The sequence below is a fragment of the Triticum urartu genome, chromosome 6A, assembly GCF_056163025.1.
Source record: "Triticum urartu cultivar PI428250 chromosome 6A, HENAU_Tu73, whole genome shotgun sequence".
In the NCBI taxonomy this organism is placed as follows: Eukaryota; Viridiplantae; Streptophyta; class Magnoliopsida; order Poales; family Poaceae; genus Triticum; species Triticum urartu.
This window is the reverse complement of record NC_141878.1, coordinates 302,259,326-302,275,035: the sequence shown is the minus strand read 5'-3', so window position 1 is coordinate 302,275,035 and position 15,710 is coordinate 302,259,326. Positions and strand designations below refer to the sequence as shown.

At 47.5% G+C, this 15,710-nt stretch overlaps 1 protein-coding gene across 1 annotated transcript; it reads left to right on the top strand.

The window, feature by feature from the left end:
* Positions 1–8,097: 8,097 nt before the first annotated feature.
* LOC125512901 (fimbrin-5-like) lies at positions 8,098–15,032 on the top strand. Its single transcript, XM_087527876.1, has 10 exons — positions 8,098–8,479; positions 8,581–8,754; positions 8,879–9,126; positions 9,242–9,413; positions 13,279–13,317; positions 13,438–13,512; positions 13,595–13,711; positions 13,967–14,178; positions 14,407–14,472; positions 14,542–15,032. The coding sequence occupies exons 1-10, from the start codon at positions 8,393–8,395 to the stop codon at positions 14,711–14,713; spliced, it is 1,362 nt and encodes a 453-aa protein (XP_087384002.1). The 5' UTR covers positions 8,098–8,392; the 3' UTR covers positions 14,714–15,032.
* Positions 15,033–15,710: the final 678 nt, after the last annotated feature.

The following is a 15,710-nucleotide window of genomic DNA, read 5'->3' as shown; positions in this document are numbered from 1 at the left end:
CAAGCATGGCAAAAATGCAAATGCAAAACAGGTTTCAGACTTAGTGAAATTAACACTTGTCTGAAATTTCAGATCATGAAGCCCTCTTCGGAGCAGAAAAACAACATGCTACAGGACCTGAACAAGACAAAGAAGGACATGGCATGGAGCTACTCAACAAGCTTAACAAAAGTCCCTTAGTGACCTTGAGCCAAAGGGGATCACAAAATATACTAACAAGCTCACGAACATAGCAAAAACATAATCAGTTTCCAGACTTAGTGAAAACTGGGACATGCTGAAACATAACTCACGAAGGCATGTTTACGAGCTCGATGCACTCACTACGGTGCAAGTCATGGCAAGACAAGCATACACCCATAAAGAAGGCACAAAATAAAAGCTAGACATGGCAAGAACAATGGCATAGCATGCACGGATCAACTACAATAACATCGGCAAAATCGCAAACAAGTTGACGATCTGCCCAGATTCACAACGAAGCAAAAATAGAGCTCGATTGACTCAAGCTAGGGTGATCCATAATTGCAAACAAAGACATGGATGGATAGAGCACTACAAGATTAACAAAACTCCCTTATAAAGACATGGACGGGGCGACGGACGCCGGTGGCAGCCGCGACGGTGGCCGGTGCCGGCGTCGGTGGCGGGCGGCGTCGACGCGGTGGCAGAGCGGGGCGGCGGGCGGCGGTGCACGAGAGGACGAAGGCGGAGCCTCCCGGGAGGCGGCGCGAGGAGATGGGCCCGCGCGGGCCGGCCACGGGCCCCGCGGGCCGCGGCGGAGAGAGAGAGCCGGCCGGGTGAGCTGGCGGCACCCGATTGGCCTGGAGCGACGGCGGGGATGACGTGGCGAGCTCCTATAGGCCGGAGTGAGGTGGCGGGCGGGCGGTGGACACGTCCGGCGCGCGGAGCTGCAGTTTTTAGGGTTTCGGGGAGGAAGAAGATCCGAAAACGGAGGGGTGTGTATATATAGGCCTAGAGGGAGCTAGGAGAGTCCAAATGAGGTGCGGTTTTCGACCACGCGATCGTGATCGAACGCTCTAGGACATGGAGTAGAGTTTGGTGGGTTTTGGGCCAAATTGGAGGGGTGTTGGGCTGCAACACACACGAGGCCTTTTCGGTCCCTCGGTTAACCGTTGGAGTATCAAATGAAGTCCAAATGGTACGAAACTTGACAGGCGGTCTACCAGTAGTAAACCAAGGCCGCTTGGCAAGTCTCGGTCCAATCCGGAAATGTTTAATCCCCACACACAAAAGAAAGCTAGAAATGGCCACCGGAGGAGAACGAAGCGCCGGAATGCAAAACGGACAACGGGGAAAATACTCGAATGCATGAGACAAACACATATGCAAATGCAATGCACATGATGACATGATATGAGATGCATGACAACGAGAACAACACCCGGAGACAAAGACCCGAACCCGAGAAATAAAATAACTTAACGCCGGAAACGGCAAGAGTTGGAGTACAAATTGGGAAAGTTATATCCGGGGTGTTACAGAAGGTGATTCCTGCTGGATGGCCACCACGCGGCGCTCGAACGCGCGGGCGTAATACATGGCCGACTGGAGATCCTGGGGTCCCCGAAGTTCCACGTCCACGCGGATATGGTCCGGCAGACCGCCCACAAATAACTCGGTGCGCTGAGTTGCGGAGACGTCCGGTGCGTGGCACGCCAGAGCCTGGAAGCGGTCGGCATAGTCCTGCACCGTGGATGTGAAAGGTAAGCGGCCGAGGGCCGCCAGTCGGCTCCCGCGGATAGGAGGCCCGAACCGGAGGAGACAAAGCTCCCGGAAGCGCTCCCATGGTGGCATGCCGCCCTCGTCCTGCTCAAGGGCGTAGTACCAGGTCTGCGCCGCGCCTCGGGGATGATAGGACGCGAGCCAGGTACGATTCGAAACGAGCGTCCGCTGCCCTCGAAAGAACTGCTCGCACTGGTTGAGCCAGTTGAGGGGGTCCTCCGTGCCCTCGTAAGTGGCGAAGTCCAGTTTGGCCAATCGAGGGGGTGTTGGCCCGCCGTGCCCGGGGGCGGCCGCAGTCGCCGCCGGCGCGTATGCTGGGTCGGGAAGCGCTGGGGCGTAGTTCGCTGAGCTGGAGGGGTGATCAAACCGCAGAGAGGGCGTCAGTGTTCCGGCGCCGTGAAGTAGACCGGGCCCGGAGACGAGCCAGTCGCCCAAGCAGGGATCGGCGATGGTGACGGTGGAAACTGCACCTGGTGCAGGGGCTGACCCGTAGCCCTAGGCGCGGGTGGTGGTACTGTCGATGGCGGCGGCGCCTGGTGGAGCTGCTGCACCGGCGCCTGCGGCGTGGGGGCCGGCGGTGACGCCGGAAGAAGCTGCTGGGTCTGGCCCCCCAGTGGCGCGGTGGAGGCCGGCCATGCTGGCCATGGCTGTCCCGCAGCAGAGTAGTGCGGCAGCAGCAGCGGCGGCTGGGACGCCCCTCCGTAGGGCGCCTGGAAGGCCGGGGCGGGCCACTGTAGCAGCGGCGGCCCGTAGGCGGTGGTGCCGGTGCTCGGTGGTGGGGGCTGGTTCCGGGCGAGGTAGAGGGTAGTACCCCTGACCGCCTGGACAAGCTCCCGCAGGGTGCCCGACATCTCCTCGGGCGAGAGGAGCGGAGGTGGGTCCGCCGTGATGGTGATGGGTGCGGTGGTGATGGTGGTGCCGGATGCGATCTCCGCCATCGCGGTGGCAGTGGCCGGCGGCAGCGAGAGCGGGGTGGAGGTGGATGGTAGCGGCGGTGATGGAGATTGTGACATGATCGGCCTGGTGTCTCTGGATACCAAATTGGTAGAATCAAGTACTCTACCAGGTCTAGGGCGTAGGTGGTAAGGGAAGGATGGAGGGGGACATGGCGAGGAACGGGCGCGCCGACGGCAGGGCGCCGTCGCGAGCTAGGAGAAAGGTGGCGGCGGTTAGGGCTGTTGGCGGCTAGGGTTTCCGGCTCCTCAGGGAGCCGGGCAATAGGAGATAATATTCTTCTTATTGCTTGATCTGAAAAGAGTCTTACAACTTATATTTATAACCTAGATAACTTGCACACGAATTAACCTAAGATAACTTGTGGGCTAAGATTGCCCGATGGGTCTTCCATATGACAGGCCGGACATAAGAGAATTCGTATTCGAAAGAAGTTTTCAATTACATAATTTTTTCTTCCGCCGCAGTTGGTCTCGTTGGTTAAATTTATGGTCAAAGTTGGATCTTAGAAAGTACGGGCGCACTATATTTTGGAATGGAGGGAGTACTTAATATTTTCTTAGTCATATGAATGATCAAATTTTCACTCAAACTACGGGAGGCTCAATAAACCTGGAGAGAGAGAGTATACTACCACCCAATGTTTAATTATCATAATCAACAAAGAATTGGCGATTTGGGTAAGGTATTGAACAAGTCGACAAAGCCTGAATCTCCAATCGAGATCCTGGTACTATGGAGCGCTATTCGCCAGTACTATTGAATTTATAAGTGTTTGTAAATATGACTTTTTGTTAGTCTCACGCGTCTAAAAATTCCATTTCTCCCTAGCGACACTCCCGTGGATGATGGGGAGGGCTCAACTGCTGCCGCGGCAGTTTCTCTCTCTCACTCCTCACCGCCACGACCAGGCAAAGCCCGGCCATCGAGGGCAGGGCGCTTCACCACCTTGCGATGGGATGCCATCACAGGGCGACGAAGTTGGGCCGAGACGCCACGCCGGCCTCGAGAGCGGTGGTGCGGCGCGGCTCCCAACAATGTTGGCGTTCGGGTCTGGTTGCTGCACTGCGGGCTTCGTGGTGATGGTGGTGTGTGTGGGGGGGGGGGGGGGGGGAGGGGGGATGGCGGCGGATCGGGATCCGCCCCGATCTGGTGCCCAATGTTGGTTGGCGGCGCGGGATGCGACCAGCACAGGCCGTGGCCTCCGACAGGGGCGGCAAAGGCATGGTGTGCCTCACCTATGGCGGTGGTGAGGGCCCGGCTGCCTTGTTCTAGCAGGTTCATGTGACAACGTGTAGCTGAGGTAGGTGATGCGTGCTTGTGCTGGTGACGGTGGCACGTATCTGACGACTAGTGTCTGGCGGAAAACACAGGGTGGTAGGTCGGTCTCTATCTTCTCTTGGTTTTGGGCCGATGGCATGTGGGGCTCGGTAGGTGCCGAAGGAGATACCTGTGACATGTGCGACGGTTGTGGCTCCGACGTGGGGCTCGTGCTCGGGCGGACCAGATCTGGGTCTAATGTGGGTCGGGGCTCTCGCCCCGGGTAGGTGAGGTTGGGCACGGTCCGGATGGTGCATGTGGGCGTTGAGGCCCCTCTCCTCGCGGATGCGGTGGTCGTTGGTGTTGGTCGGGACTCCACTTCTCTATTAAGCAGAGCGGCGTCGATGACCACGGACTTGGTGTCGTGCGAGCGTGGTCGGTGACGACCGTCGGTAGTGACACTTTTGTATCATCTTCGATCCACCGGGACTGGTAGGAGATGCAGACGTAGGTGCCTCTTACCATGGAGGCGCCGACCCAGACTCTGTGGCTGATGTGGGCGGTGGATTGTGCTCCTCTTCGTATCTGGGCTTCGGGTGAAATCTTTGTCCGTTGGACTCGGTAGGCAGCGACGCTCAGCGCTGTTCTCCCTTTTAGGGGTGTTATCGTAGAGTTTAGGTGCTATAGGATGTAACGTGACATTGTACTCAATCCTTTCTATGATTTCCTTCCGTAGCGTAGTGGCTACGTCCAATTAAACTGGTTATCTTAGATCGGTGTTGTATGATGAATATCTTTCATTTTATATTGTTGGACCAGTATTTCTTTCGTTGTTGCTTTTATATGTAATAATTGGGCGAAGGAGATTATTTTGTAAACGTGCTCCTCCTTGGCCCAGTCAAATGTAAACCTGTGGGTAAAAGGTTATTACGAACGACGATACAGAACTACTCTCTCCATTCTATAATATAAAAATGTTTTTTATACTAGTATAGTGTTAAAAACGTTCTTATATTATGAAACAGAGGAAGTATTTTTTAATGGCACAAGCAGCACATTCCCGCACGAATGACGCGCCGGCATTCGAGGCTTCCAGCCAGAAAAGAAACGAAAAGGAAAAGACACACCGGTACCACACAGGATCACCAGTTTTTGCCTGGCTAGAACAGGAATGCTGGTGCTACACTTGCAGCCTCTCGTCGTAACGCCGCCCTAGTGCAGTAGCCCTTTTACCGGCGTCCATTTTTGCTGCAGACGCTAGAAGTAGAGATGTTGGTTGTTCTTTTTTCTTGAAGAAGAGAAAGCAGAAAAGAAGGGAACGGAATAGCGAAACTGCATACTACAGCTCATGCATGCCATATGGGCAGCTAGGCGTGGGCGAGGCAGATGCCGGCACACGGCAACCTCATCCCACACGACGCCCATGTTCGGGGGCCCCACCTCCCCTCCACGTAGTCTATTCTCATGTCTCCTGGCCTTCACCAATCCCATCGACTAGTACTCCCTCCGTCCGAAAAAACTTGTCCCTCGAACATCTAGCATCAAGTTAGTGCTAAATACATCCATTTAAGAAACAAGGTTGGGACAAGCTTTTTCGGACGGAGGGAGTAGATGCCTACGCCGATGGCGCCGTGTAAGACTAGCCACAATAAATAATAACATACACTAATAACATATACATATCCCTAGACTATATTACTATTTTTATAATAGATAGTAACTTAAGTGTGGTAACATGCAAAGATTCATTTATTAGGTTATAGACTCATATTACATTGGGCCATGTGATGTTACAGTAACTAGCTAAGTTACTACAACTACCTCTTTCTTCATTAACTCATTACCATGTAAGCAAATTTGTTAAATTGAATTTGATATTACTGCTGAAATTACTCTTACTATGGCTATGGCTAGTCTAAGCAAGCGCTGCGCGGTTCGGCTCCGCTCTGGACCGCGACTGTGTGGGCGTCTCCTCGCACCAGGTGCTGCGAGCCCGCGCCGCGGGAATGTGGCGTGGGACCCACGCTGCGGTGAGCGAGCCACCAAGGGGATGGGGATGGGCCGCACAACAGCACCACTTCGGCGACAACGACGGGCCTTTGTGCTGCCTGCTGGCTTGCACTTGGCTAAAAACCGCGTGCTAGCTACCTTGGCGGTTCCTTGACTCCTTCCAACGCGTACGGTATTTTCTGCTACATGACGAACCGGCCGCATTTGATTTTTCCTCCGCGTGTTGCGGCTCAGTCTCCTCATGTACACAACGACGACATTCAAGCTGTTCCAACAGAATTCGGGGATGAGAAACGGAAAGGCTAACAAGCTGACGGTCTCTGAAAATGTGTGTGTGTTCAATCTAGGGAATGCTCACTGGTATATTTTTTTTTTTGTTCATTGTTTTTGAGATAGCTAACCACTCATGTCAAGTGGTGCTCACTGGTATGTTTGATCTCGTGTGAGAATTTCAAAGCAGGGACATGCGGCAAATTTGTTGTTTCCCATGTACTCTTCCGAAGGAACAATGCAAACATTTGCTCACATACACCATCTAGACGATTGACTCTATGCGTAGCATGACACCCTACGAACTACGATGCAGTATGGCAATTCACTTATAAGCATGTATGTCAACTCTTCTATGTCGCATGGCAATTCGGCCTATTGCAGCATGTCAAAAATTTAAACAATTGGACAAACCTTCCTCTTTCTTTTAGCCTGACAATTCTATCTACTGCGTCAAGGCAAATCCTAAAACACGACAATTTAATCATCTGCAGCATTGCAAATTCTTAACAATTTATTCTGCTAGCATAACAATTTTTTATTTTTTCACATAGATTTTTTAATAGCATGACAAATATATCTGTTATAGTATGAAAAATCATAGAAAAATATACGTGGCATATTTGAAAAATATTACACAATGTGCGTTACATAAACAAATGTCCATATAATTGACAAAAAAGTTTTTTACCATTAAAAAAGTGCGCGTGACATTTAAAAAATTGTTGACGCGTTCCAACAATATGTTTATGACATTTTTAGAAAATCTTTTGTACAATGTAAATAAATGTTTGCATAGATAAAAAAATGTTTCATATCATTTAGAAAAATGTTTCAACATGTATTTAAAAAAGTTTAACACATATTCAAAAACCCTGCTAGCATAACAATTCATTCTGCTAGCATAACAAGTTTTCGTTTTTCACATAGCAATTTTTTTAATAACATGACAAATATATCTGTTATAGCATGAAAATTCATAGAAAAATATATGTGACATTTTTGAAAAATATTACACAATGTACGTTACATCAAAAAATGTTCATATAATTCACAAAAAAGTTTTTTACCATAAAAAAGTGTGCGTTACTTTTAAAAATTGTTCACTCGTTCCAACAATATGTTTATGACATTTTTAGAAAATCTTTCGTACAATGTAAATAAATGTTTGCATAGATTAGAAAAATGTTTCATATCATTTAGAAAAATGTTTCAACATGTATTTCAAAAATTTTAACACATATTCAAAAACCCTGTAGAAAGACATATATCCCAAAAAATGTTTAAAATATGTACTTGAAAATTGTTAATCATGTATTTGAAAAATGTTAAATGTATATAAAAAATTTCTTAGACACATAAAAAAATGGAAAATGTGTATGAAAAAGATAAACATCGAAACATTTGAAAAAATGTTAATAATGTATCTAGAAATGTTAAATATGTATGAAAAAAGATCTTGGTGTATACAAAAAATGTGCAATGTGTATGCAAAAATTAGACATGTGTTTAAAAAAAGGAAAAGAAACAAAAAAAGAAAAGAAAGAGAAAAAACCCAATGCAAATCAGTGAAAGAACTCATAAAAAATCACAGAAAAAATTATGTTGCTCAACTACAGTATTGGGCTGGCCGAGTAGCTCCCGCGAGGAACAAAAGTCGAGAGGAAGTACAGGGCCATCCAAGCCCATAAAAGAGGAGCATGTGGGAGAGAGAGAGAGAGAGAGGGAGAGAGAGGGAGAGAGAGGGAGAGAGAGAGGGAGAGGGAGAGAGGGAGAGAGAGAGAGATGGTGTCCTCCGTAGAAGCTTCATGTTCTAAGATAGGTTATCTGCTTTTCTATTCCAGGCATTTGTGGGAGGCCGGAAAAGGAGCCACCATTTTAGCTTCTTCCTTTTTCTTACTATCCTATGGCTCTCAGTAATCCAACCACACATTTGCTTCCCCATAGTTCTTGGAGTTCGCTTTGGAGCTGGGAACAATGCATGCAGAGTGAATAGTTTTTGGGTATTGGAGGAAGGAAGACAGGAAGAACGAAGACCAAAGCCTTTAAAAAGATTTTGGTATCGCAAAGGTTGGTTTTTGTAGGTCCAAACAACAGCTTAATTGGTGCATGAATTAATTTAGCACGAAAAGGAAACTGAATTCAGAAGACAATGTCTAGCTTCATTGGTGTTCTTGTCTCTGATCCATGGCTTCAGAGCCAATTCACCCAAGTGCAGCTTCGAACGCTCCAAACAAAAGTAAGCACTTTCTTGAGGCCACTCTTGATGCATTTTGAAAAGCCGCATTGTTTTCTTTGCATAATTAATCACAATGCTACCTCTTATGTTCCACGGTATAGTTCACTTCCGCAAAGAGATCGGATGCCGAGCATGTAACTATAAAAGATTTGCCGCCAGTGATGGAGGAGCTTAGGGGCATTCAGGAGGTTCTAACCGAGGAGGATATCACAAACTTTTTGAGCGAGTCTTACCCTGATATGAACCAGTCAATCGAATTTGAGCAGTTCCTTAGGGTACATTGGATCATCTTGGCATACCTTTTGTTGATTCCAATTTTTTGCAAAAAAAAGATTCCACATTTTCACTCATGTATGAATCTTTTTGTCTGATGAGTTGTACAATCTTGCAATATGTTAGGAGTACTTAAGCCTTAAAGCTAAGGGAACCAGCAAATCAGGAGGCCAAAAGAACTTGAAGGGATCAGTGTCCTTTTTGAAGGCATCGACCACTACTCTCTTGCACGTCATTAATGAGTCTGAAAAAATTTCTTATGTCAATCATATCAATAATTTTCTCGGGGACGACCCTTTCCTGAAGAATTTCTTGCCATTGGATCCAACATCAAATGATTTATTTAATCTCATTGGGGATGGTGTTCTGCTTTGGTGAGATGGTCTTCTAAATGTGTATTGTATTCATTTAGTACCACAACATATCTTAATTTTGTTTTTTGTTAAAAAAATTCTAAAGCATTTATTTCCTTACCTTGTACTGAATCAGCAAGTTGATCAACGTTGCTGTTCCCGGCACAATAGACGAGAGAGCGATCAATACAAAGAAGGATTTGAATCCATGGGAGAGGAATGAGAACCACACTCTTTGTCTCAACTCTGCCGAGGCCATTGGTTGTACTCTAGTTAACATTGGGACACAAGATCTGATTGAAGCCAGAGTATGTTTCCATATTTTATTGCATCAATACAGTTTATTAATATTTCTCAAGTTCTTCTCTTTTGTTACTATTGATCTTGATCTATGACTTTCCTTCGTTTACTATTTAAGTTTGAACTAGCAAACCAAAATACAGGATGAACGATACAAAGTAGCGAGGGAGCCCTCTTACACAACATATCCCGGGATATTCAAACAACCTAAAAGGACACGACTACATTAACGAAACATAATATAAGCATGCATGAATACAACATCAAGAGGAGAAACGAGGATAAGGGTCTTCACCCAGAATCCTTGCATGGAGAGAAGAACCACAACAACGTCCTCCATAGAAGCACAACACCCGCGGTCGTCGACGCCAAAGCGTGGATATTTCACTCAGTAGCTCACTAGTGTCGCCATGATGCACCCAGAACCACCGCGATGAGCACAAGCCACCAGATACAGACCTGGTCGACGCCACTGCCCATAATAGAGAACACGTCAGGGCCACGCACGGCTACACCGCTCGCCGCCCAGTCGACCAAGAGACATAGCCACCCCTGCCTCCATGATGCTTGTCAAAGACCCAAAACAAGCGGACCACCATAAGGGGCTGCCGCCCCGACATGGATGCTCCTAGACACTGCCAACCATCCATCTCATGACCACACAACCATGATAGGAGTGAATGGCACCTCCATACACTCCTAGCCCAACATCAATCACCGGATCTGAGTCGGTGCCTCCACGGTAGGAAGCGCCCACACCTACCTCCCAGTCGGTCCTGGTGGACCGGGGAGAATACACCCCAGTGACTGCTGACGGCCGATACGGAGCAAGATCAAACGCTGCCATTCGCCGGCCACCGGTGTCGATCCGTTCGACGACACGACAACGCTGGAAAAGCCCAACTCGGACCAACGTCACCAACACACACCAGAGAAAGAGCACAACGCAAGGCAACCCAACGAAACCAAATCACTCTGTCGTACCTGCACGTTGTTGGGCGTTGCCCACCACCTCGAACCAGATCAGCACCGCCCGCTTAGGCCAACTCCAACGCACGACCACAAACAAACATTGGTTTTGTCCGAATTTCTTCTGTTTGGGGTTGGAATGGGGCTGTGTCCGCCCGGATTTGGGTTTGCGTCGGCCGGGCGCCCAACACGCGGCCGCATCTCGCCCACAGACATTTTTTTCCTCATTTACTTATTATTTTCACCAACATTTTTTGTGATACATTGGAATACATTCACCAAATCTTGGCTAGAATAACAAGCCCAAAGAAAACAAGAACTACGAGAAAGCATTTTAAAAGATATCCAACTTCTATAACTGCTCCGTAAGTTGGATTAGTGCCTTCTTGATGCATTGGTTATTGATATGCGGAGTCTTGATCTTGAATGCTTCTTTCTTCTTCGCGTATAAAGAAACAGACGTTGCTTCTTCGCATCTAGTCTTATCTATAGCCTCTATTCTAGCAACAAGTGCACGAACATCTATTAAATTGCGCTCTATCAATAGATCGATGTATTCTTCTTTCCAATACCAAAAGTTGCATCCATCCTACACAATAAATATTTGAGTGTAAGTAAAACTAGCCTAATCCGAGCACAACCAAAGCTAAAGTAACACACACCCCATCGTTTGAGCACTTGATGAACACCCATCCAAGATGTTCCGGCATTGTAGACACGCGGCGCAAGACCTTCCTTGGGCAATTGTCGCACTTTATTGGTGGCAACGGTGCGCCGACGAGCCTTTGGGCCAGCACCAAGCTCGAATGGCCGCCGTTCGTGTATTTGCCGGCGAACCGTCGATGGGGTAGATCTGAGCGGCTACAGGCGGAGTCAGTACCTGCATGCAGCCTGGGGTCGTTGTCGGGGCTGCGTAGATCGGTAACCGGCCAGTCCATGGCGCGCCGCGGCCTCCAGTGGCCTGCCGCGCACAAATCCAGCTAGATCCGCTCCAAATTCGGCCGCCGGTTGCGTTGAAGGCAGAGGCGAGGGGTTGGACAGCTCGTGGTGTGGAGAGCACGTGGTCATGATTGGCAGTTACACGGCCGCGGAGGAGGTGGCTAGGGACGAGAAGGGAGAGGGGAGGGGTGTGCGGCCGGAGTTTGGGGGAAGGGGAATAGAAAAAGTGACGGGTGTGTCACCGACGGGCGGACCAAGGACAGATAAGGGCACGCGTCGCGACCGTCCGTGCATGTGTGTTTCACCACAAACTCAGCCTAAACTTAGGCCAAGAATGGACCGAAAGCGGACCGAGAACGGATATTTGTCGGTTTGCTCCTGCGCGTTGCGACACTGTTTCTGCCCGTTTACCCCAAATGAATGGGGATGAACGATTTGGGGTCATTGCCTTGGAGTTGCTGCAGCAACCCGCATCACACCGCCACCAAACCACAGCAGCACACTCCACACTGCCCCATGCCTGCATCACCGGCTGGAGGACCCCAGACAACACCGCCACTGACCGCCACCAGGACTGAGCCAATCCTCACCTATCGGAGTGGAAGCCCGGAGCTTGCCTGAGCACAAACTCTTGGTCAAAACCACCTCCGTCGCACAAGGGGTCCACACGCTGCTGGCCCGGACAGGAGAAAGGAGGACACCATCACCGCCTGCACCCCGCCATCGAACGCGAGCCGCCACGGCCATGCCGTCGACCAGTGCAACCACCAAGAGCCAGCAGAAAGGATCAGGGCAGACCGCCGCCATTTTCAAGAGCTCCACCACGACCTAACCTACCACCAGACAGTCTAGTGCCAAAGCAGCCACACCAGGCCGCCGCCGCGAACCGCGCCGCACGCCAACCACCCAACAATAGATCCGTCCAGATCTGGCCGGAGGTCAGCCTACACGCATCCACTGGGAGGAAGACCTCCCGCAACCGCTGCACCTCGAGCGACCCCTAGGACATCGACGCAGAGACACTTGACGACCACCCCGAAGTGCCCCATGGCAGCCAACGCCGCTACCGGAAGGCGGCATCCTGCGCCAGTCGTTCGTCGTGCGGAGAGGCCCTGCCGCTGCCGCACCAACCGGCGGCGGCGGTGGAGGATAGGTAGGAAGGATGGGGGCTACCCCAGAAGCTAGATTTTCGTCCGCGTCGCTCGCTGAGCTCGGGTGGGCGATTTTTTGTTATTAGCCTGTCACCAAACATAAAAGAAGTTGAGTTGGTTTTCAGGGAAGGGTAAATACAATACATAATAACATTTCTGGACTAGGTTGTGCATATCTTTGAAGTGCACAATGTAGGTAGTTGTAAATTTTATCAAATTAATCTTTGGGGAGCTTTCTATTTTGAGGCTCTTAACCTTTTTGGTATCGACAATTTCTTGGACAGAAAAATGTTATCTCTACCAGAAACATAGCTGTTCTTTGCAACGGATAAAAACGTAGCCGGTCATCTTAAGGCGTTGTCATCGGCCTGGTCTAGTCCACAGAATGGTTTATATACAATGTCTCTACAAGCACAAGTTCTCAGCTCCATTTTTATTTAGAGGATTTTCAGGGAGGTGGTTATATTGTTTATATAGAAACAAGCTTTGTTTTGTTAGTGTCTCAATTAGTTTCCTTAACTGTTACAGGTTTTTTAGGAAGGTAGAAAAGAGTGTGTGTGCTTATTTTATTAAATTCTTAGAAGCTTCCCTGTGTCTCAATTAGTTTTTGTTGTCATAAATTTTCCAAAAAAGTGGGAAAGAGAGGTTCCTCATTACATTGTTAGAATTTTAGGATTACAGAAAAGAAAGATATGATGGGATATGTCGTACCATCGCCAACCCACATGTTATGTACAAGTAAAGATTCTAGCAATATATTTATTATTCGAAAATCATTCTACTTTGTACCGCTGAAGTATTTTTCCTTTTTCAGCCTCATCTAGTTCTTGGTTTGCTATCCCAAATCATAAAGGTGTGTTTTCTACAACCACCATCACTGAGTTAGTTACTAAATAATTTTTAAGCAATATAGTGTTACCTAGAACATTGATGAATGCTATCTTTACAAATTGTTTCGTTGGACTTCTCTCAGATACAACTCTTAGCTGATTTGAATCTGAAGAAAACACCTGAGTTGTTGGAGTTGGTGGCTGATGATAACAGCAAGGTTCAAATCATCGAGAGAACTTGTATGTACATGCATGTGCATTAGCAAAGTTTGGATAATTATGTTACATGATGTTATACAGGAAGTAGAGGATCTTGTCAACTTAGCACCAGATAAGATGTTGCTCAAATGGATGAACTTCCATATCAAGAAAGCAGGGTACAAGAAAACTGTAACAAATTTCTCTACTGATGTTAAGGTATGTATATCATTTGTATTCAACTATTCATGGATATTACACCTATTATAAGACAAAACAGACCTGAAAAATGCACAACCTCTATGCAATTTTTTCATACCGACGGTAAATATTGTGATTTTTTTGCGAGAATAAACACTGTGACTTTTATGGCATGTTTATGTAGCCGTGTTAAATCATTCTATGATATTGACGGCTATTTCAGAAATGCTAATATAAAAAATTTCATTATGCTTTCGTATGATGTATTTGTAGGATGGTGAAGCGTATGCTTACCTTCTCAGTGCCCTTGCTCCCGAGCATAGCTCAACAACCCTGATAGAAACTACAGATCCTAAAGAAAGGGCAAAGAAAGTACTTGAAACTGCCGAAAAGCTTGATTGTACAAGATATGTAACATCTAAAGATATTGTTGAGGGTTCAGCAAATCTGAACTTGGCATTTGTTGCAGAAATATTCCAGCACAGGTATTGATCTCTCCTTGTCCTCTCTTCTGATAAATCTGTTTTGGCCCCTTAGGGTTTCATGCAAGAAACTAAAAGAAATATCATCATTTTGTGAGGATTTGTTCCACCTGTTATATGTGTCTTAAAACACAAATAAATCAAAACAACTTTGTAACTGTGGAAATGTCGTTGTTTCAAACATTTTCTCTAGGTTAATGGATATTATGAAATGATTTAAAACTTGTGCAGAAATGGTTTATCATCGAACAATGTGGCTCCTGTCATCGAAGATACCCCTGGTGATGTTAGGACAGGGTTAGTCATTTCGATCAACAGCTTAGCCTTGAAATATATTTTTGGCATCTTACACACGTTCATTTCCAGATCCGTTCTGCTGGTGGTGCTTGACAAAACAAAAAGCTATGTTTCCTTGATTCTTTCCACTGCATATGGTATTTTTTGCTACCTGATGAACCAGTCGCATTTGTTTTTTCTCTACCTCCGGCGAAATTTTCCAAGGGGTTCAAACAGAATTCCACGAGAAAAACCGGAATAGCTAATGAGCTGACGTTTTCTAGAAGTGTTCTTTTTCTAGGGAATGCTCTCTGGTATATTTGATCTCGTGTGCGAACCTCAAAGCAGTGACATGTGGCAATTTTTGTTGTTTCCCATGTACTCTTTCGAAGGAACAATGCAAACATTCGTTCACATACACCATCCAGAGAGAAGGACTCCGTGTGTAGCATGGAACCCTACGATGTAGCATGGCAATTTACTTATAAGAATGTATAACAACTCTTCTATGTACACAACAATTCATCCTGTTACCGCATGGCAATTTATTTAACATGTGGGCAAGTCTTCCTTTTTCTTTAGCCTGGCAATTCTCTCTACTGCATTATGACAAATCCCTGGAACGCATGGAAAATTACTCTACTGCAGCAAGGAAAATTATTAACAAACCTTTTCGCTAGCATGACAATTTTTCTCTTTCACATGGCTTTCTATAATAGCATGATAAATATATCTGTTATAGCACGCAATCATGTGCGTTCTCTGGGCATGGTTTTTTGAGGGAACGAGTGGCTTTTTGAGGGAACACTCCATGACGGTGCATTTTCTCAAGCATGCCTCATGCAGGGTTTTCTCAAACATGCCTCACGCAAGGAACGTCCATTCGCTTGGATACTAACAGTGCAAAATACCAACAGTTCCCTTGGGTAGGGGTCCAAGCGTAACTAGAAGTCTCAGAGAGGAAGATGCCTCAATTCCTGGCGCGCCCTGTGGTTGGACATACGAGTGGAGAAGAGAGGAAGATGTTTCCATTTCACTCCTATCTTTGTCATTGCGCCCCAGCTCAAGCATCTTTCTCCTGGCCTCCACCATTGTGACATTCATGGTCTTCGGGCTCGCAGTTTCTTCTCGTGAGCGGAAAGCCATGGGAAGGACGAGCTCGACCTCCCATGGTCATGGCAGAGGTGTGTAGGCGACTGAGGGAGTCCTGGACTAAGGGATCCTCGGGCGTCCGGCTTGTTAGCCATGGGCCGGATTGA

What these genes read in the sequence shown, in the direction of transcription:
- LOC125512901 (XM_087527876.1), top strand. Translation starts at nt 8,393, where the DNA reads ATGTCTAGCTTCATTGGTGTTCTTGTCTCTGATCCATGGCTTCAGAGC. An exon ending in TGCTATCCCAAATCATAAAG is followed by an intron (nt 13,318 to 13,437) that starts GTGTGTTTTCTA and finishes GACTTCTCTCAG; the next exon opens with ATACAACTCTTAGCTGATTT. An exon ending in CCTGGTGATGTTAGGACAGG is followed by an intron (nt 14,473 to 14,541) that starts GTTAGTCATTTC and finishes GTTCATTTCCAG; the next exon opens with ATCCGTTCTGCTGGTGGTGC.